The 23,438-nt window shown below is 39.3% G+C and overlaps 1 protein-coding gene across 1 annotated transcript in view; it reads right to left on the reverse strand.

Moving 5' to 3' along the window:
* Positions 1–23,438, reverse strand: part of LOC149795961 (contactin-2-like) — a 221,995-nt gene that overhangs the window by 58,328 nt on the left and 140,229 nt on the right. The window contains exons 9-11 of the mRNA XM_089963901.1: positions 16,002–16,319; positions 13,775–13,906; positions 9,320–9,471 (exon numbers count right to left, since the gene is read on the reverse strand). Coding sequence (XP_089820027.1) covers positions 9,320–9,471; positions 13,775–13,906; positions 16,002–16,319 — 602 coding nt within the window. The remainder of the gene's footprint in view (positions 1–9,319; positions 9,472–13,774; positions 13,907–16,001; positions 16,320–23,438) is intronic.

The following is a 23,438-nucleotide window of genomic DNA, read 5'->3' on the forward strand; positions in this document are numbered from 1 at the left end:
GGACTATTTACTGCCGTTGAAATAATACGAAAAAAACTCGGACGTGTTTATGAACGACGCCGGGAGATTTCTAGCAAAATCAAAAACATTAGAAGGATTATAGACGAAAACTCCGTGGAGCCCCCGATGGTACACTCGGCGGGAAATTAGAAATTGCTTCGCAATTGCAATAATGGTAGGCGAATCACTTACTACTCGGCTAGCCAGAGAGCGGCTAGCAGCGCTTAGAAAGTTCATACCGTTACGAGACAGGGTCCGAGAACAACTTCAAACGCGGCAGCAACTACAAACCGATTTTACTGTTGGAAGCGAACAACTCTTTGCCCCGGTAACTAAAGCGACCAAAGATGTTACGGCGGTAACTGTACCCGTCCTCGATGCGCTTGAAAAGATAGCGGCGGAGACAAAACAAACAAAAAGGTCTTTAGAAACACTAGCGGCCGCTGCAACACGGAGGCCACCACCACTCGCTATAATGGACCCACAAGAACCCTATGTTACAATGGCCGACGAAGAAGAACCAGGCGCCACCGCAAGAGAACCGGAAGAAGAAATACCAGAAGAAGAAATACCAGAAGAAGAAATACCAGAAGAAGAAAAAAAGAAGGGTATACCCAGTAATGTACTCAAGAAGAGCACAATAGATCAAATTAGAGACCTCAGCAGCAGGGGGGAAGAATTAATTGATTTTACTGTCAACAATTTTGCTAAGAGCATACGAGATAAGGAGCATATCAATAGCGGTTACGAGAAAAATATAAAGTCGTTAAAGGATTGGACAAGAATAGTGTATTTAGCGAGTAAACATGAAAAAGTATTACTACGTGGTGATGCCCCCGATTATGACGCATTCCACAATAAAGTAAAAAGTAGAATACCAAAAAAAGGAAAAGGATACTCTGTTGGTAAAGAATCCTACGGCGTTACCTGTCCTAACAGTGTTCTCAGTGATATATCACGGCTAGAGGTACTAATCGGAGGAAAACGAGCCGGAAATAACTCTCCGGAAATAATCAATGAGGCCGCTGATATTTGCAAGCGGTTATTTACGGGCGGTATCATGGACGTTAGTGCGTATCGAACGCTCATAGACGAACTCGTGGATGATTAAAAAAATTATCGTTTTGTTAATTCTGACCGTTTTTGGTCGTTTTATGAGGGCAAAAACCCCAGGAAATCATTTAGAGAAAATCGATGTTTTTGCTGAAAAATCGAAAAAAAAACGACTATAGGCAACAAAAAATGACTAGAAATCAAGAAAAAACCGGATTTTTATCGAGGGCAAAAACCCCAGGAAATTTTGATAAAATTTATTCCGGTTTTCCACACGGCGGTGGGAAGGGGGGGGGTGATCACAATCACTAATTGAAAAACCGGTGTTTTTATAATAAAGATGATCATACACTACAACCACGATAAACCAGTACTCGTCTACGTGGTAAACTCGCGATTGCCTGTTTACCGCGCGTACTATGGAGATGGTCTCGGTAGCACCATTGCGGGGTTATTTACAAGAATGGCTCCAAAAGTAGCGCCGTTAGCCAAACAATTAGGAATGAAGGCTATTGATGTTATTCGTGATAAGGGTATTAGTGCTATTGGAGACGTTGCCGGAAAGGCGCTTTCTGCAGCAAAGGACAAACTAATGTCGTTGGTGAGGAGAAAAAAACAGAAACCACCGGTGATGCCATCAACGACGGTGATGCCTGCAAATGTCAGTAAAGTAATAAATAACGCCGTGGAAGAAAAACTAGAGTCGTTGGCGGCTGAGTCATCCACTAACGCGCTCATGAACGCGATAGCGGGAAGTGGTCTACGACGAAAAAATCGCAATTGAAAATATCAACATGATAAATAATAGAAATGTTTGCGCGAACCGCTGATCCCGCGTTTGATATGGATGCCCCAGTGCGCAGGGATGATTCTGTCCGTGATTATCAATATTATTCTTATTATGCAACGCAACCGAATCTACGATCGCGAATTGAACTTCAAGTCCAAGATACCAGTAGATACTTTCTGCCATGTGAAGCGTTTATCGAAATTGAGGGGGAACTCGTGACAAATGCTGCCGATAATGCACCATACGACAACAACCCGGCTATCCGAGTTGGTTTTGTCAACAACGGCGTAATGGCGTTATTTGAGAGCGCAAAATATCTCATTGACGGGCGAGAAATTGAATCAATAGAACGCGATGTTGATGTTGCAACGACGATAATCGGGCTAGCGAGATACTCAGATGATTATACAAGGTCGGCTGGTCCGTCTATGATGTTTGCGAAGGATACTACCGATAACGCTGAACACAATCAGTTTTCTAGGGTAAAGGCAACACATGCCACCGCGGTTGATCCAGCACCGGCCGGGTATGTAAGACCAGCTGGGAACTTCGATGTCATAAATGTTATTACTAATTACAATCTAGGGTTTGCAACACGAGTAGGGATGTTGCAAGGACAACGCCGACAGTTTTCATGCGCGATTCCACTGCATCATATATTCGGATTCTGCAGAAACGTCAGAAAAGTCATCTATGGGGCTAAGCATACAGTAGTACTCGTGCGAAAGGGCAATGATAATGATGCAATCTGGCATGATGCTGGTGTTGCCGACGGTAAGGTCAATATAAAGAATATAGTATTGTGGATGGCAGTAATGACCCCATCAATCACCGCAGAACAGCGATTACTCTCATTCATGGAGACAGGTGGTAAATCACTGTTGAGTTGGCTCACAGTAACCACTGATGCTAAAGAGGATAATATGGATGGTATATTTACATGGCACCTGGCATCCAAACAGGGTGTTTCAGCCCCGCGTCATATATTTGTAGCGCTACAGAATAAGGCGCGATTAGGCTCCCAAGAACGCAGCCATATGATATTTGATCAAATCGGTGTCAATGAGGTCTCGTTGAGAATAAACGGACAGCAGGAACCATCCGAGGATATACAACTCAATTACGGTGACAACCATATCGCACGTGTGTATCATCGATTGCTGTCATATATGGGTCGTGATCAAAACGTCGACACTGGTTTGCAAATATCACAACTTGATTTTAAAAACCTGTATCCGATTTATTATTTTTCGTTGGAACATCTTGATTTAACGAGACAATCCGTCGTTGATATACACTTCCGAGCTCCTGTGCAACGTCCTGGTGGTATTGCCGAATATAGAGCGGTTGCTGTCATTCTCAGCGATAAATCAATGCTGTTGGAAGGTGTTGGTGGACGAATGAGAATCATTGATGCACCAGTGGAAAACATGTAATTGAAAGCACAAACGCGTTTACAATAAAATGTCGTATAATGTCGTCAGTGTAGAGTTGACTGATGGTCAAGTCAAGAAATTACGATCAAAGTCGGCTAAACAATGCGGGACCACAATAACGCTGAAGCCGTCGCAGATGGCAGGTGGTAATCATAAGATATCGTTGACGGCGCGTCAAATAAAACATTTCAATAATGCGATGAAGAATAAAAAGGGTGTTCAAATAGATTTCTCGGCCGCAGCGATCAAAGACATGGAAAAGACCGGTGGGATATTTCCGTTGTTAGCCGCGATTCCGGCATTGATTGCCGCGGCGGCCCCAGCAGTGGCTAAGGCGGCTGCGTTAGGAGCCGTTGGTACCGCGGCGGGGATGGCATTGAAGAAGGCAACCGGGAAAGGCTATAAAAAAAAACGATCCGTAGCCGGAAAGGGTCTAAGACTACCGGGGACCCCGTATTCATGGTACTCGGGAAAGGGTCTAAGACTACCGGGAACCGTTTATTAACTCGGGAGTCTATGACTCCTGAGTCTATGACTCCCATGTCTAATTTTGATTTAATAGACGCCGCAGACGCGCTAGCGATAAAAAACTTCAGAGGTGTTTTTATGAGGGATCAATTACCGGCGGCACCAAGGAATATTGAAACCGGCATAATTAACCTCGATGGGTCCTCCGGAGCGGGAACTCATTGGGTTGCGTACGCGATTGATCCGCGTGCGATCGTCTATTTTGATTCATACGGGTTAGCCCCGCCGAACGAGTTTATGCGGTATATCCGGGCGTGTTCAGCCCGGGTTTTTTATTCCACGCTGCCAACACAGCAGTTAAGCGACCCGCCGATATGCGGCCGTGAAGTATTGAACGTACTCGCGGCGATTTCATCATCGCGAAAACCACCTCATGTGGTTGTAAACGAATACACTAGTGGGGTCGTAGAGGCCCGGCGGGTTAATTAGAAACGCTGTTTTTTTTTTACAATAACGATGATTGCTATTTGGGGACGACCTATTTCGGCGCTGAAAGGATCCACGGAAACGCCCGCCACCGATGACATAAAAAAACTAATCGAGGATGAAATCGCTGATACGTTAAATTTAACCAATGTTGACCCGGGCGAAATAGTTGTATTTCAAGACCGCCAGGGTAAACTGAAATCCAGTAATGTGTCGCTGAATGACGTTTTAACACGACGGCGTGATGCCGCCGAGGACACTATCGCGCTGTATACCAGCGACGGACGACTCAAGCCGGGTGAACATCTGTCGACGATAACATTAGTCAAAGACGGTTTTATAAGGTTGAATAGATCGGTGACCGAACTTGACGCGCAGGTGAAAAAATCTGTCACCGATATACAACTCACTACCGCTAGTTTTTTCGGGACCCCGACGGTAACCGAACCGAATCTTGCAACAATAAAAAATACTATTTCGGAGTTTACAACGCTGTCGGGCCAATTTTACACGTTACGAAAAAATGTTAACAGGATCGATGACAACTTTGATAAATTCTTTGGTAAAAAAAATACCAAGCTGGATGAAATCACAACAACTATAAATGATATCACTGCGTATAGACAGGAAATAAAAACAATCAAAACTGATGTTGCAGCGAACAAAGGGAGTGTAGACGTGCATGAACGGGAAATAGAAATAATCGGCGCTAATGTTGCAACGATCATAAATAATGTAGACTCGCATACAGGGGAAATAGGAACGATCAAAACTGATATTGAAGCGAACAAAAGGAATATAGACGCGCATACACAGGAAATAGGAACAATCAAAACTGATATTGAAGCGAACAAAAAGGGTGTAGACGTGTATAGAGGGGAAATAGGAACGATCAAAACTGATGTTGCAACGAGCAAAAGAAATATAGACGTGTATGGACAGGAAATAAAAACAATCAAAACTGATGTTGCAGCGAACAAAAGGAATATAGACGCGCATACAGGGGAAATAGAAACAATCGAACTTGATGTTGCAGCGAACAAAAGAAATATAGACGCGCATACAGGGGAAATAGAAACGATCAAAACTGATATTGTAGCGAATAAAAAAAGTATAGACGTGCATGAACAGAGAATAGGAACGATCAAAACTGATATTGTGACGAACAAGAATAATATAGACGCGCATGAATGGAGAATAGAAACAGTCAAAACTGATGTTGCAGCGAACAAAAAAGATGTGGACGCGCATACACGGGAAATAGATACACTCATTACTAAGGTTGCAGCGAACAAAAAAGATGTGGACGCGCATACACGGGAAATAGATACACTCATTACTAAGGTTGCAGCGAACAAAAAAGATGTGGACGCGCATACACGGGAAATAGATACACTCATTACTAAGGTTGCAGCGAACAAAAAAAATGTGGACGCGCATATACAGGAAATAGATATACTCATTACTAGGGTTGCAGCGAACAAGAATAATATAGACGCGAATTTGCGGAGAATAGAAATAATCGGAACTGATGTTGAAGCGATTAAAGACGGACTACCGAAAGTAGCAGAGCAATTCGAAAAAATAAAAATCCCTCATGAAAACATCATCAACACAGTATACACAATTCGGCATGGATCATTCGATTGGACTCCTACACAGAATACAGTAAATACTACCGCAACTGTTAAGGGCATTTATCGATTGACACTGATTTCAATGATGCAGTTTAATATATTATCGTCGAGTTCATCCGGGTTTAACAATACAATATCAACAATTATAGACAAGAACGCAACTGAACAGTTTACAATTTATGCCGTTGATGGAAATTTAGCCCGGGCAAACATCACATGGTATGTGGAATTTGTAGCGAATCTAAGTAATTAAAAACACTAGCTCTTTTAGAATAAAATGACCACCAGGGTAATTGAATCAGAGGTATCACCGACGTCACATCAATATCGATTCGATACCGCAAAAGAATTCTCCGCGAACTTGAAAACGCTTTCCGAACAATACCGCGCAAAAATAAAAAAATACCGCCGAAAAATAACCGCCATCGACGCGGTCGTGTACTCGGTGTCGGGTATAGTAGCCGGTACCGGTGTTATTTTATCCACGGTGACCACGATAGCCCCGATCGCTGTTCCAATCGCTATCTCCGCGATGACAACAATTGCTGGAGTCGCCAACGCAATCACTAGGAAGATATCATCGTGTTTTCAGAAAAAACTCGACGAGTATACAGTAAAACATCAAATAGTATCCGACGCGTACTCGAAATTATCCGGGTTGATCTCGTTGTCGATTGATAATTTGTTCATATCCGATGTTGAATTCTCCACGATGGTCCAGTTGTACAGCTCCGCGATGTCAAAAATCGAGGATTTTCAACTGGAAGCCGGAACCACCTGGTTGTTGAAATTAGACACTAAAAACAACGAATAATAATAATGTCGCTGAACCCCGAAGGGTCTCAATTACTTCAGCGGATCGCGGAGAACACCACTCCGGTACAAACAAATATGATATCGATAACGTCAACGAAGCCAGAATTCAGTGTGAACTTCCCGTCGCCGGTTCCAGTGAAGGAAATAGCGCTGGCAAAATTGCGAGTATATCACAGTTGGCCTAATATCCGAGCGGACGCATTTAACGGACAACAACCTAATAACTCGCTGGTTTTTGCATGGACAAATAAGCCCGATGGGACCCCAGACTGGAATGAGGTTACAATACCAACTGGGTCATACCAAATAGAACAAATCAATAAGGAATTTCAACGCAGGATAAAATCGATCACAGGAAAAGAATCAAAAATCGCTATTACGGTTCATGAACCGACGTTATCGTCGACGATTGAAATAAGCACACCGGGGTATATGGTTGATATTTATAACAGTTCAATAAGAACCATACTAGGATGGCCTAAGAATCCACCCGCGGACGCCCCCCCCATCAACTATCCTCAGATACGATAACGGAGATGGTGGTAGGCATATTGCTCCATACAACGTAAATATTGCATCGGTGATAGCAATCAATCTGGTGTGTGATGTTATCGAAGGGAGTTACCAGGTGGATACCAAGCAATCAAATCAAGCTCAACAGGGGTATATCCTTTATTCATTTTCACCAACAGCCCCTCCGGGATTTTTGATCATTGAGAGTCCGATTAATCCGGTCTATATGCGATGCCATGATCGGTTTTTAACGAGAATTAATTTTAGACTTACCGATCAGTCAAATAACTTAATTGATCTGCAAGAGGAGGAGTTAGTGATCACTCTGTTTGTAAGATCATAGCAGCAGGGGGGGCGATGACATCAACGCGGTCGTCGATGTGCTTACCGGACGCTGACGACGCTGGGGATCGGCGCGCAGAAGGTATTAATTAAACCAAATGACGTCCGGACGATCCCCTCGACGACGACGTCGTTTTTTTTTTTACCAGGCGCTGACGACACTAGATCGTTGAGTGCAGAAAGTAATAATTAAGCAAAATAACGATTGGACAAAATGTCCGATTCGCCCCCCCTGCTGCTGCTGTCCGTACAACAAAGGGTACACTACACAAACAAAGCACTCACTATTTGCACAACACAAGGACAAAATGACTCTGGAAAGGTAAACTCAGTTATTATCAACAGTGGGAATTAAGGGAGAGCCCCCCCCCCTCCACTCAATAGTTCTAAATAAATAATACAGTCCTAAGTTCTAAGCAAGGTAGGATATAAATCAGGCCCACTGCCAGCCCAGGCAAAGGGAAGAGAGTATAACTACCCAAGCTTTTAGTGGGATAACTAATACTCTTTAATTTGGCGAACAAAACAAAGAGTAACCCTAATGAAATTACATTTGCATTACATTTTTGGAAAACCAGGGTGTCACTTCAAAATCATAATCAGCTATATAGGCTGAGTTGGGGCTAAGAAGTGTCAACAAGTACTTTAAGGACTTGCACACCTTCACCTGTAGAGATATGTGAGTTATTTATTAATTTTTTCTGTATAAGTTATAACTATTGTACTTCCACTTTTATTTTTGTATGTTCGCTATGTTGCTTCGGTTTACGTAGTATAATGCAAATATTTTCTATTCTTGTTTGTGACTTAGCAAGAGATTTATATTAGCAATATAAAGTTGCATTCTGAACCTGTGTATTGTTTTGTGATTATTGTGCCGATAATGTAATATGTATAGCTTACCGTATATAACGTCATTATTTTTTATCGTATATGCCCGCGTCTTGCATAGTACACGATGTTAGACGTATTTTCAGCTGATCGGAATCGACGTGGTACCTGCTGTAGAGCTAACTATAAAAGTTGACCATATTAGCTGTAAAGCTGAACCATACCAGCCACAGAGCTAAGTGAACAGTGTTGCTGGTCAAGTAGCAGGTGATCGGGCGTTACTGAATGATTGGTGGGCACTGATTACCTGATTAACCACGGAACTGAATGTTGGTCGGTGACGACCTGAAATACTGACTGATTGATTGACCAATATGACTAGTAGTCAAGTGTGCTGGTGACGGAGTGTGTAACTCTATACAAGTTAAATTTTAGCCGTGGGCTAATTTTGGGGTTTGTAATAGCCAGTGTTTTTGGGATTGTAAAGATATTTTGTATATTGATCCATTTGTTACATCATTTTACGATTTGAGCAAAATACCTCATTCTTCACTATTTGAGTGAATACATTTTACTGTATGAGTAAATTACCACAGTTTTTAATATCTGAGTAAAATACACCATTCCTTTCGTATCCTTACATGTTTAAAACGATGCAATTATGTTAAATATATTAGGTCCTATTCATGAATCCTGATACCGGTGAATGTCCATCACGTCTTGTAATATGTCTTTAGATGTCCAAATATCAGCTTTTTATTTGCATTATTGTTGACAGCAAATGTTATTTTGCCATTAAGAGCCATTAAAAGCCTTGGATTCTGAACTTTGCTTTCTACATTCGTATTGTTTCAGAACTAATGTAGGCTTCAACCTTAAATCAACGATCTTTACACTTTTTGGTCTATTCGCTATTAGTGCATACTGTTTTCTAAAGATCTACATACCAGTGGTTGCTGACTTCTTCCGATAGGTCGGTTTTCATAAACATTTTCATTAGGAAAGGCCTCGCCATTCATTCCAAACTGTAAAACATTTTCGTACGCATCGTCAGGGTTTTCAAAGTAGCTGTTCCTTGTTGTGTTAAAATGAACTGCGGCTGTAAATATACAATACAATTTATACTCACAAAAAGCTACGTGTTTATCACAACGTCGCAATAACGCCTGATTAGGTAAGGAGAATGTAACGAATAAACTAATAACACACAACTACTTTAATAATGTTTTCTAAAGTTTTCATAATATTCATGGTTCAAAGAAGATGTGTTTATTCACTGAATTACTGCACATCAAAACAACTCTATATATGCGGTAAGAGCGAAACTATATTTACTGTTAAAAACAGTTTATTTCTTATCTTTAGCAATTGTCATTTGCTGGTTATTTATCTGTTAAACTGCATGACGGACTTTGAATTGGTGTCCTTATTTTTATTATTACAATACAGATAGAAAATATTACTTTGTTGAAGATAGTTCATAGCATGCTGGTGTCACTAATGCTATTTTGTTATATTTGATCGCTTCACCGATTTCAATTATTGTCCCAGAGTAGCAGAATACAATAATGGTAAAGTCTTGCACTTTAATAATAATAATAATAATAATAATAATAATAATAATAATAATAATAATAATAATAATGAGGACTTTGTAGAGCGCCTAATCTCCAGAAGCTTTGAGCGTTTTACAATATTAGACGACACCTAGGATATAAAAAACATATGTAATGATATGATTACAAAAACAAACACCATGAAATTAGAAAACTTGAAAAACATGCTGAGAATATTTAAGGTAGGAAACATTATTAGGTCAATAAGTTTGTTCATGCAGTCGGAATAAGTGAGTTTTGAGAGCGCTCTTGAAGGAAGAGGAGCGTAAGTATCTTGATGGTGTGTACACATGGGTGAGGTCGAATAGGTATGTTGGACTAGAGTCCGTCAGTGAAAGGTAGCACAGATAATATATTTTGTGTTTGATTCTGGATCGAATGGATAGCCAGTGTATGATACAGGGCAGCGGGGAGGTGTGCTCTGATCATGGTACTCTAAGTATGATCCTAGCAACTGTGTTTTGAATATTTTGAAGTTTCTGGAGTAGATATTGTGATGAACCAGACAAGATTGAGTTACAATAGTGCACTCTTGAAAGTTCTAATGAACACACAAGTGTTTTAGTGGTATCAACTGAAAGATATTTGCGAATTGAGCTATGGGTCTCAGCTCAAGATATGCAGCCTTGCATGTATTCATGATATGTTGGTGCAATGTGAGAGTATTGTCCAGAATAACACCTAAGTTTCGTGCTGATTGTATGAATTTAATGTTGGTGTTGCTGATATTTGTTGTTTGAGGTAAAGGATGTGAATGAGAACGTCTTTGTGTTGTGATCAGAATGGCCTCAGTTTTATCATCATCCATCTGCAGCTTGTTACACATCATCCAAGATTTTACATCAGAAATGCACATCTCTACACCTGGGATGCTAGCATCAACTTCAGTTGGGTGACTAGATTTGTGTAGTTGGGTGTCATCAGCATACAACTGGTGAGACACTGGATGATGACCTATGACACTTGAGAGCAGCTGAGTGTATATAATGAAGAAAACAAGTCCAAGAACAGACCACTGTGGAACACCACAACATAGATCAACTGGACTGGAGTGTATTCCATTTGCAGACTCAATTTGTGTCCTGTTGACCAAGTATAACTTGAACCACAGTAAGGCTGTATCACGAATGCCAAATAAATGCTGAAGAGGGTGAAGTAATATATTATGATCTATTGTGTCAAATGCTGCAGACAAATCAAGAAGGGTGAGGATTGTAATCTTTCCGCTATCCAAAGCAGAGAGAATATCATTAACTACTTTTAGAAGAGTAGTTTCAGTAATGTGGCAATGGCGATATGTAGATTGTACATTGCTACAAGACTGTTTGAATTCAGATGAGATACATGTTATGATAGAACAACCTTGTCGAAGATTTTTGATACGAATGGGAGATTATAAACTGGGCGGTACGTCTTTAAATCGTTAAGGTCTAGTGTTGGTTTCTGCAGCAGAAGCTTTACACTGGCAGTATTGAATAATGATGGGAATTCCCCTGATGAGAGAGAGGTATTAATAACATCAGTTAGTGAAGGCAAAACTGGATCTAAGCACTCAAGCAGGAGTGATGTTGGAATTGGATCAAGTTCACATGACCTTCCTGGCCTCTCTGTCAGAATTGTACGTACAAAATCCATAGAGTAAGGTTCAAATACTGCTAATGGCTGCCGCTGAAACTCTGTATCCCAACTGTAAGATGACGGCGAGTCAATTAAAATTGTGGTGTCAATATTATCTCTGTTGTTTTGTACTTTGTCACGGACGAAATTTGCAAACATGTCCGGACGGTCGACTGAAGAGAAGGTAGTTGGAAGTGGTGTACATTTGTTCCGTGACATTAGCTTGTTAGTAATCTCGAAAAGCTCTTTGCAGCTGAAACTTTCCATGATCTTAGTAGAGTTGTGGGCTGATTTCGCTGCATGGACTATATTTGTGACAATCTTCTTAGCGGCTTTATAAATTTGGTTATGAATAGTGAGTCTGGTGGAAAGCCAAAGCCTCTCAGCTTTACGGCGGTCTCGTTTAGCAGTGCTCAGCTGGTCAATAACACTGCTACACCATGGAGAACACTTTAGAATTGATACTATGCACTTGATAGCAGGGGCATGTTTGTCGAGCAATGAACGCAGGCAACTATCGAGTTTTTCTGCTGTAGGAGGTAAGCAAGTTGTTAGATTTGTTTGGATGTCATACATTAGTTTGGTTCTATATATCATACAGAGGTTTCTCTTAGTAGCAGATACGGGTGGGTTTAGGGACTGATACGTAAAGATGGTATATAATGCGGAGGTGATCTGTTGCAAGTTCATTGGATACCAGGGAGGACCGTATAATATCATCAGGTCTATGAAGAATCCAGTCTAAAATATGACCATGTTTATGGGTGGGTTGGTTAACTGACTGACTGAGGTTGAAAACATTAATGAAATTATGAGGTTTGATGTGTTTGGATTTCCGAGACAAAGTGAAAGTTGAAATCTCCAAGAATAATCAGGTTGCTACCTATCGAATATCCATAGTCCAGGAGATTCGGAAACTGCTCCAAAAAGAGAGATTCAGTCAGCCTGTATTATCTACTAGGAGGGCGCGGTATAGGCAGAAACGATGGGCTGACATTTGCTCAAGTGTGAGTGCGGTTTGGACAAGATCAAACGATGTGTGGTCAAATTGAATGTCGTGGTGTGGTTCAGACGTTTGATCATGGAGTTCTTTGTGATTTCAGCAATTCCTCCTCCGCGAGAATTACGGGGGAACGACTTGATGGAGTAACCAGTGGGTTTTGGATGCGTACACCGGGGATCTTCGCCTGATGTTTTTAGCCATGTTTCAGTTAGTGAAAAGAGTTCGTTGATAAAATTTACTATTTTTGTGCGCTTTTCCGGTGGTCCAACTGATTGGGCATTGAATAATAGCAATACTAATAATAATGAGGACATTGCATAGCGCCTAATCTTTAGAAGCTCTAAGAGCTTTACAACATTAGACAACACCTATAAGATAAAAAACATAATAACATTATTACCAAAACAAACAACATGAAATTAGAAAAAACATTAAAAAATTAAAAACATGCTGAAAATATTTCAGGTAGGAAACATTATTAGGTCTTTACGTTTGTGCTTGCTGTCGAAATAAGTGAGTTTTGAGAGCCCTCTTGAATGTGGTCACTGTGTCTTTGTGTCTATGTTCATTGGGCAATTCATTCCACGTTGCTGGGCCCTGATATGCAGAAGAACGCTGTGCAATATGACTTTGTTTTCATAGTGGGTATAATGAGTATACAATTGTCAGAAGAGGAGCGTAAGTATCTTGCTTGTGTAAACATGGATGAGGTCAGATAGGTATGTTGGACTAGAGTCCGACAGTGAAACGTAGCACAGAGAACAAAGTTTGTGTTTGATTCTGGATCGAATGGATAGCCAGTGAAGGGTACAGAGCAGCGGGGAGGTGTGCTCTCATCGTGGCACACAGAGGTATCTCTTGGATAGTTGACACAAAGGTTAACGAATTACTTGGGATTTGACTTAGGTTATCTAAATTAACGGTCGAATGTTTAAATTATTAATCTGGCTTAAGCAGTCAGTAAAGAATGCAAAGATAAAACAATAAAAAGCGGTCATGTAGGAATGATGACTTAATCGTCATCACGACATTTCCATGAGTGATATTTGAATTTCAATTAATTAGAACAAAGCTTATTACTAATACATTTCCCAGATTAGAAAGAACAACATTGTTTCTTCTTCCATTCATTTTATTTATGCTAATATTCTTCTGATATTACTTACGTTCGGTTGTGTCCCTTCCTCTATGTTTAACAACGAAGACAACAACAGCAATTACTGCAAGAACGATCGCTACAAGACTTCCAACAACTGAGGGGACTACAACTCCATTTTCCTTACCATCAGCAGATCTCTCTGCAAGAAAAATACGATCCATTAAAAGTTCCTTATAATGACGTTGCACATTTTACAACACATCTGCCCGGAAGAGTTGTCATTCCTGATATGGATCACTAAAAGTCAAAACGAGGCTATCACTGCTGGGTGTATATTGTTGACATTGACTTGGAAGTGGAAACCGGTTTAGGAAATAGTTGATAATGCTTGAAATAAATAGCTCATATCCAAATCAATTATTCCATCATTACTTTAACCAAACTAATTATTTTATTGGGGGGGGGGGAGAGCGGTGGGCTATATATATATATATATATATATATATATATATATATATATATATATATATATATATATATATAAGATCTAAATGTTTTGATAATAACAAGTCAGATGGGAATGGGGTTACCTTTTACCTAAAGGATATAAATTATATGAAAACCATTCTTTACGTAAATGCAAATGCAGAACGGGATCATCGTTTACTATATGCTTTTGTTTGGATTTCTCCGGCTATATAACGCTCTTTTGCACTGGGTTTAATGCAAACATTGGTTTACTTGGCTATTCATTGTAAAAAGAAGGCATCACTTCCAATGTTGTTCGATATCTATGTTGCGAACTGGAAAATTGGCATGCAAAATGAAGTCTTCATAATTAATAGTTGTTGATTCTCAAATGACTATATCAGCAAACTCATGAAATTTTAGCTTAACATTTAAATATTTTATTTCATGTTTTTCTTAATTGTTAAAATTGTAAATTCGTAATTCAAAATTGAAATCCAGCAACTTATATGGAATCATACCAATGAAAGTTTGATCGGTTTGGGAAATTAATTCATACAGGTAAATAATGATTTGTATACTTATTTGACACTCAGTCTATTATGTTGCTAGTTAATTTGTATACTGGATGCAGAATAATGTATCAACCATAAGCAAAATAATAAAAAAGTTACTAAATCCATTTCGTATTTCGAAACTTAATATCTCATCAACAAGGCTTGCCTCATTACGTTAATAAATATTATACAACGGTTATTAGTTTAGTTTGTAATGGAAGTAAATAATGTATTATCAATTAAGAACGTTAACAAAGGTAGAAGAAAGAAAAAAAAACAATTTAATTGATTACATGTGAGTTTGTGTATGTGTGTATTCGTTATCCTACATGTCGAACACCAAAAACTTACAAGCCTATGCCATTAAATAAAATCGTCATGCTGAAAATCTATTATACATGGGAAATACTCTAAATGTAGTTCCAACACAAATTATTCCATTGTCTCTGCATTAACGGATAATTAGAAAATGACTTTCACAACACCCACTGGAAATTTTGCATGTTAATTCATTCTAAAAGTTGTTTGCTGTTTAGTTTTGAGTTATTTAACTGGATATTTAAAATATAAATCGACAAGCTTTGTGCATACATACAGTATATTGTTTTGTTTGTTTGTTTAGATGTACAAATAAGGTCAGAATATACTATTAATCTCCCATCAGTGACCGCCTTGTTTTGGAATTTCTGTATTTTTCTAGATAATGCGAGCAGCTTATTTTCAAACATTCTGAAACGGACCTATTATATTACACTGTCACCACTACTACTTAAACCACACATTGTAATAATGATTCTTTTGTCAATGATAATTATCATAGTAATTGTGCTATTGATAATGACGACACCAATGATAAGTTTGATAAACACTAAGTATAGATAAATATATTATGTTCTTAGCGGATACTTATCTTCGTTCGTTAGCATTATCAAGTAATAGCTGTGTATTAGGGGGACTAACTCATTATAAACCAGAGAAATATTCCCACTGAACGGTTATTAAACGTGTTGCTGTATACGTATAGTATTCTACTTATCTTATAATTCAAATTCTGTATTCTGTCTCCCAACTATTTTTAATGTTAGTCTATTATGAGTGTTTACAAACATTATTTCAGGTCTCTTATAACAATGCTTACTTATTGGGTGACGTAACTGTACAATTAATGAGGTGATAACAAGTTTGCATTAAAAAGTAATAAAGAGATGTATTCCTTTGAACAACAAAGCTTAGAAAACACTGCAGAAAGTACTGGGACAAATTGCACACCCTGCCTTATCTCCAAAGTAACATTTTCTGTTGTACTACTATTTCCTTTCTTATTTTCAGCATACACGCGAAATATATAGTGCCCATCTGGAAGGTATCCGATATTGATCAAGTATGTTCCATTTTCGGAACGATCTGTAAGACTGGTTTCGTTGATCTTCAATAAAATGGTCCACTTTGATTCTGATGTGCCGAGGCGTTGGTATTCAAAAATAAATGTCTGTTTGTGACCCCCATTAAATCCTTCTTTAAACTCTAATACTGGAAAACCAACGTCCCAATGGCGCAGACCAAATACTTTTGGAGTCGAGGGTTCAGCTTAAAGAAAATAAAAGAAAAAAGGAAACATATCGTGACATATATATATATATATATATATATATATATATATATATATATATATATATATATGTGTGTGTGTGTGTGTGTGTGTGTGTGTGTGTGTGTGTGTCTTGTATATATATCAACAAGTCAGCCGTGCATGCATATATGCTTGCATACTTACATACATACACATATACATGATGCATACATGATGCATACATACATACATACATACATACATACATGCATGCATGCATGCATGCATGCATACATACATACATACATACATACATACAAGGCAGCCAGGATATCTGGTGAAAAAAGAACTGATAACGCCCCTGGAAAGAACCACCGATACATGGGATGTAACTGGCAAGCTCTGAGGTATACTCACGTTGTTCAAGCAGACTCGAACTCACACGAAATGTTGGGTGATACGCACGAGTACTCTGTACGTCTTGGACCCCCCATACATACATACATGCATACATGCATGCATGCATACATACATTCATACACGCACATACATATATACATTCACACACACACACACACACACACACACACACACACACACACGCATGCATGCATGCATGCATCCATCCATACATACATACATACATACATACATACATGCATACATACATACATGGATCTATTTTTACACAACATTTCAGATGTACAAAACGCCCTAGTTTCTGTTGCGACTGTTTTACGCAATACAGCTGACAACATTCTTCCAAAGAAAACCTTCCTGCCACACTTCAAACCTTACTGGAAATTTATTAATGTGGCTGAACTACATAAAGAGATGAGAGGAAATCGAGCGTTATGGATAAAAGAAGAACGGCTACGTGATACACAATTTAAAACTTATGCAGAATATAAAAACGCGAAAAGAAAATTCAGAAACCAATTAAACAAGGCAAAAGACCAATACCAACATGAACAATTCAATGAGCTGGAAAAAGCTACAGAACTGGATGTAGGTAAATTCTACAGAATAGTAAGACTTCATAAGAAGGGTCAGAAACAAGATATTTCTGAACTAAAAGTGGAAGGAGAACTGAGCTTGACAAGATACGTAAAGAACTGCTCAGTAGAGATGTTAACTCGACTAGGTTACAATCAGAAATAGGAAGATGCAAAGAGGAAGAGAAGAAGTTATCACAAGACAACCTGGCCTTGAAAATCTCACTCAGGGAGAAGAATAACCAGCTGGAAACTATAAATGCTCACCAGCTGTTTCTACACCAATTGCTCGGTGATAAAGTATATAACAAGGCTAAAGAAAATGTAACTTCAAAATGTGAGGCAGAAACTCAGACATTACTAGCTGATATAGTGCGTATGGGCAATCATTCAAATGAAACACAAACGGAAAAGAGGGCTAAAGCGATAAATGCTCTGGACTCTGATTATATCAAACGGCGGAAGCATTTATCGGATCAAACGGAATATACGGCCAAGTCAACTGACTCAAGGGAAGGAGTGACGTTGACACTGTCCACCATACTCAATACCTCCAACGAAGAACCTACATTAGTTAAAGATAACGATGTACGTGATTATCTCCAAGATCAGAAATACTCGGCACGAGTACACACAAGGAACAACGATAGGGAGAGAAGGTCACCATTAGCAAACAATCCGGGCACCTCATTGAAGGACACTGATAAAGTAAACAAACCGATTGAAGTTATCACAACCAACAGAAACTACAGACCACATAAACGAATGAGGAACTCTTATGAACGTCGAGTTCTAATGTCAAGAATACCATTTGATAGAACAAGAGAGGAGATAGAACCTGTATTAAAAAACACGCTAAAATTAAAGGGGTAGAAGTAATTGACTCTCAAATATTAAAGCATTGGCGAGTAAAAGGAGGAAAGGACACTTTTACTGTTTTAATCACGGTAGATACGTTAGACTTTGAGAAAGTTTTAGAGGAAGGTTTTTGGCCAAATTTTGTATGGGCAAGAGAATGGTATGAGGATTATGGTGATAAGGACACCCAGCAGTACTGGCGTACATAAATAAAGGAGTAGTAAGTAAAATACATATATTATGGTAAATTGCTATATAGTCTTTGAAATACTTGTGTTGAAAATCTATTTTTCGTTAAGTCAACTAATGTCTAGTCATACATTTCGTTTGTTGACGTGGAACGTAAAAGGAGTCATGTACGGGTCACCTTACTTGTATTCTTTGCTAAATGAGGTAGATGTTGCTGTACTTACTGAACATTGGCTTCTCCCGGAGCAGCTCAATTTCCTAGATAATATACATCCAGATTTTAAATCATTCGCACGCTCTGACAAAAGACTAGCAGTAAATTTCGAAGAAAGGCTAAGGCATACGGGGTTCGGGGGAATAGCAATCCTTTATAGGAAATCACTCCGCGTTAATCCCTTGTCGAGCGCTGGCAGTGACAGAGTTTTAGGGATAGAGGTAAAATGTAATGATAGACTTAAATATTTTATATTCGGGGCACTTTTGCCATCAACTAATTTTCCTATTGCAAGTTACTCCGAAACAATAGAAGAACTAAAGGATCAGTTTGATATTTTCTGCAAAGAAGGCATTCCCGTACTTGCCGGAGACTTCAATGGTCAGCTAAGTTCACTGTTTAGCTCCAAAGCAAATTGTTTAACATCAAACGCTAGAGGCACTATTCTGGAAAAGTTTCTGAGCGATAGACATTTAATATCTGTTAATAGTCAATCCATTTGTGAAGGGCCAGATTTTACTTTTTTCTCAACCGATGGCAAATCAAAATCTTTGATAGACCATATACTAGTAGTAAATGGGGATACCCTAGGCTCAATGGGAATTAGCATTACAGGACCCCCCTGGGACAATCTAGCCTCAATGGAAATTTAACATGGAGAAAAATCGTGGGACAATCTAGCCTCAAGGGGAATTGAACATGGGAAAAAGTCTTGGGTCACTCTAGCCTGAAGGGGAATTGAACATGGGATTATTTTTTTTTAAATTTAAAAAAGGGGTAGGCAATTGAATAAAGTCATTCTCTTTTCGAGAAATATGGCTGGCCCTGAAAAGGGCCTTTGCGTTTTCTTCTTTTTCTGCTTCTAATTTCTTCTTTTTCTCCACCAACTTCTTATTTTATCTCCTACACTCTTTCTCTTCTTTTTTTTCTCCTCCTCTTCTTTCTTCTTCTCTTCCTCCTCTTCTTTCTTCCTCTTCTCGTTTTCTTCTTCTTTTTCAATTTTTTCGTTCCATTTGCGTATTCTTATCTTTTCCTCTTCATCCTCCTTCTCCTCCTTTATCTCTTTCATGACACCACTTATCTTGTCCTTTACCTTTCTTAAATTATTAATTTCCATCTTTACACGATGGGGACTATAGGAATAGTGGTCTTGAACGAGTCTTATCAACATCTGTTCCATCATTCCTAAATTGTCCAAAACGTCTTGCAATGTTTGCATTTTGTCAATTTAGTTAGAAGCCATCTTCTTTGTAGAATGGTTTGAACGACGAATACTGTGGGTTCTTATAGTGAAAGCGCGTACGTGAAGGAAAACATCCCCCTAAAACATAAAATTGATCTTACCTAGATCATGACCCAACAACGCGCGGACGTGAAGGAAAACATCCCCTACTTTCTCATTTCATATAATAAAACCAAAACTATACTCTCCACGCTAAGAAACAATAAATTAACCCATAATCTACTATTCACACAAACATACCTGAGCTCTTACAAACACTAACACACAAACACATACCCTCGCATTTTTTAAAAAAGAGCATATTCCAGGTGCATCTGGAGTTCTAACAGATTCAAAATTCTGGTGTTCATTCTTCTGGTGGTGTTGATCAATCAACAAGGGTAGCTAGACTGCCGAGCGAGTTTCAATTTATAGTGAAAGCGCGGACGTGATGGAAAACATCCCCCTAAAAACATAAAATTGATCTTACCTAGATCATCACCAAAGAAACAACGCACGGACCTAAAAGAAACACTCACTCACTTTTTTATTCTACCCATCACTATTTTAAAATTTTTTATAATTCACTTCAATAGACTATTTACATACGCAAGCAATCAAATCTAACCCCAAATCAACACCTCAAACACCAAAAAAAACATTATTTTAATCTACTATCCACACCAACTTACGTGAGCACTTACAAACACAAACACACAAACACACAAACACATACCCTCACATTTTTTTAAAAAAGAGTTAGTGTTTATTTTCACACTACTCTACCTACACACATTGGCAAATTGATGGTTATTTCTTTTCTAGAGTATTGGTGTAGCCCTGAAAAGGGCTGTTTTTTTTTGTTTGCTATGGCAATCTTTTTTTAGTTTCTAAGAATGCGATGTCCTCTAAGGATAGACTTTCTGGCGATAGGTCTGCTTCTTCGGAAAGAGAAGAAGAACTCTTTGGTGTCGATACGACAATCGACAAAGCCTCTGTCAGCTTCAGGTTGCTGCTGCTGCTGTTGTTGTTGTTGCTGTTGCTGCTGTCTCTGAAGTCTGTACTTCTCTGTCCATTCTTCCTTCTCCCTGTTCATTTCTTCTCTGAAGATCTCTTCTATCAGGTCTTCAGTGATTTTTAACATTCTCACATTCTCTATTTCTTCTGGCTTCGGTATCAGATTGTGTCTGACCCTATGAAAATTCACGTAGGCTTCGTTGAGCTTAGCTAGTTTGGAGCACATCTTCGTAGGAGGATGAGTCGACAATGGACGGTTAGACTGGAAACAACCCCGGTTCTTAAAGTCAAAGCGCGGACGTGAAGGAAAACATCCCCCACACGGTTTTCGAGTCGCAACGTTCAATGAGTGTCATGAGAGGGATAGTAAGACGTCAAAGAGCATCAATCCAACATTCTTATAGCTAAACAAAAGACAAAGGCATTTTTTTCAAAACACAACATTTTTTATTCAAAAATCACTTAACACTAAACAACAACTCTAACATTTTTAACAATAATCCAACACTATAACATCAAACAATTTTTTCAAATCACAAACATTTTTTTTTTAATTGACAATCTACTTTAAACAGGGCTGACAACGTTGTGAATGAAATTGTGATTTCCTCTGTTGGAAATCATTAGGCCATTGATGGACACTACGTTTCCTAGCTTGAGACAAAAGATAAGCATAATGGTCACAAAACCATCGATCTACTTTCACATCGTTTCTAGCAGAAGAACGAGGATCAAAATGAGTCACTAAATGTTCTAAGGAATAGCCCAGGCTGCGATGATGCAGAAAATACACACAGTACTGTCCACACACCAAGGAATCTGTGCCTTGTAATTTCACGTTATTCAATCGGGTAGTCTGAGCATTTCTTCTCATAAAGTCGATGATATCGTCTTCCAAAGGGGGCAATCTGTACGAATCGAAATATTCCACACATCCTTCTTGAGGAAAGTAGACGGCTACCCAGTGGGTTCCTGGGAGATAACTGTCGTCCGTGTTGATCACGTAAGCTTGATGGTCTTTAGGTTTGCGATGAGGGAGTTCATCTTTAGCACAGACGACAGGATTCCAAGAAGCCGTATACGAACTGTGGTTCAAAAGGTAATAAAGTTCCCAGGTATCCATTGATTTGTGTGTATTTTTTTTTTCTTCTTCTTCACAGGTAATAATAAGTCGTCAATTCGATCCTGACTTTTTGCTTGAAAATGTCTAACGAATAAACGGTTATTCGTTCTGTTTCCTCACTCTGATTCAGGAGAGCTTCGATACGATGGATCTCTTGAGTGGTTAATGGTGGACAAGAATGTTCACGCAAGTCTTTATACCACTGGTACAACACGTCTTTGTCCGAGATGAGACTCCAAGCATCGTCCAGATACTCGTCCAATTTTTCTTCTTGACTCAGCATCAGGCATTTATCGTGTTGAATTTGACTGGGATGATCGTTTTGACATCCATAGCAATTTTTCTTGATCAATTCCGTCATTTTTTCCACCAAGTGTTTGGCAAACAGGAGACTAAATGGGCTTCTTGTTCTGGCCATCTCGACTTCATCATGATCACTTCTTCTTCCACAGTTTTCTCACATTTCATGTCCAAAGTTTCTCCACTAGGTAAAGAGGGATAACAATCTTCCATGGCTTCTAGTAATCTAGAATGACTTCTCTCAAACTGTTGATTTCTATCGTATTATCGAATTCTGCATACAGGATGACGTTCACCGTTTCATCAGGGTCTCGGTCTTTAAACTGAATTTCCAATCGAATCTGGCCGGATTTTATAGGGTGGAAATGTCCCTCGTCGCTGCCTTGGTCTGGAGTGAAATCAAAAGCCCACAAAGCGTAGCCTCCTGCATAATCCTCGTACGTAATACCGTGACTGGTATTGGTTCCTAACTGTCCGGTGGCTTCGTACAAGGACAAGTACGATCTCAAGTAATTCTTCTTGGTAAAGACAGGTTCGAAAGGTCGGGTACACAAGGTTTTGCCATCGCGACTGACTTCGATTTTGGACACGCCAAAGTGTTGAAAGTAGAAAGGATTTTTTTCGGCAGCTCCGTTGAAGGCTGTATTCTCGACGATACCAACGATCAAACGTTTGGGTAACTGTCCTTGGAACAGATGATCTTCGATCATGGATCGCTGTCCCTTGGGAACGGTGAAGGTTTTCACTTCCACGTGTCGTATGGGATATTTGGCAGTCGTTCTGCTCAACGTCTGACTGATGTCGTTTCCCACTTTAGGTAACACTTCCACAGGGCGTACGTAGAGTCTGGCTTCTAGGATTTTGGTTTTGTAACCGTCACTATCAGCCAATAAATGGAAAGCGGTACTGCTACGATTCAGTCTCAGGCGGACATCCACCCCGTTCAGCAAATACTTTTTTTGCAACCACATGTCCAAACGCAAACGATCCGTCAGTTCTAAACTTGTGTCGACTCCCGTGATTCTCTTTCTTCGTTCTACAAATCCATCATTGTTGTCTTTCTTTTCATCAGTTTCCAATATTTGAAACTTGGTAGGTTCGTCAGCTTCCCATACCACACAGGCATTGAGATGAGTGTTCTTGGCATCTATTCCGTACGTCAAGAGATTTTCCAGGTAGGCACGATAAGGGTAAGTATCCATGCTGCTACTAACCAGT

This window comes from Sinohyriopsis cumingii, chromosome 7 (assembly GCF_028554795.1).
Source record: "Sinohyriopsis cumingii isolate HCF-2022 chromosome 7, ASM2855479v2, whole genome shotgun sequence".
NCBI classification, from domain to species: Eukaryota; Metazoa; Mollusca; class Bivalvia; order Unionida; family Unionidae; genus Sinohyriopsis; species Sinohyriopsis cumingii.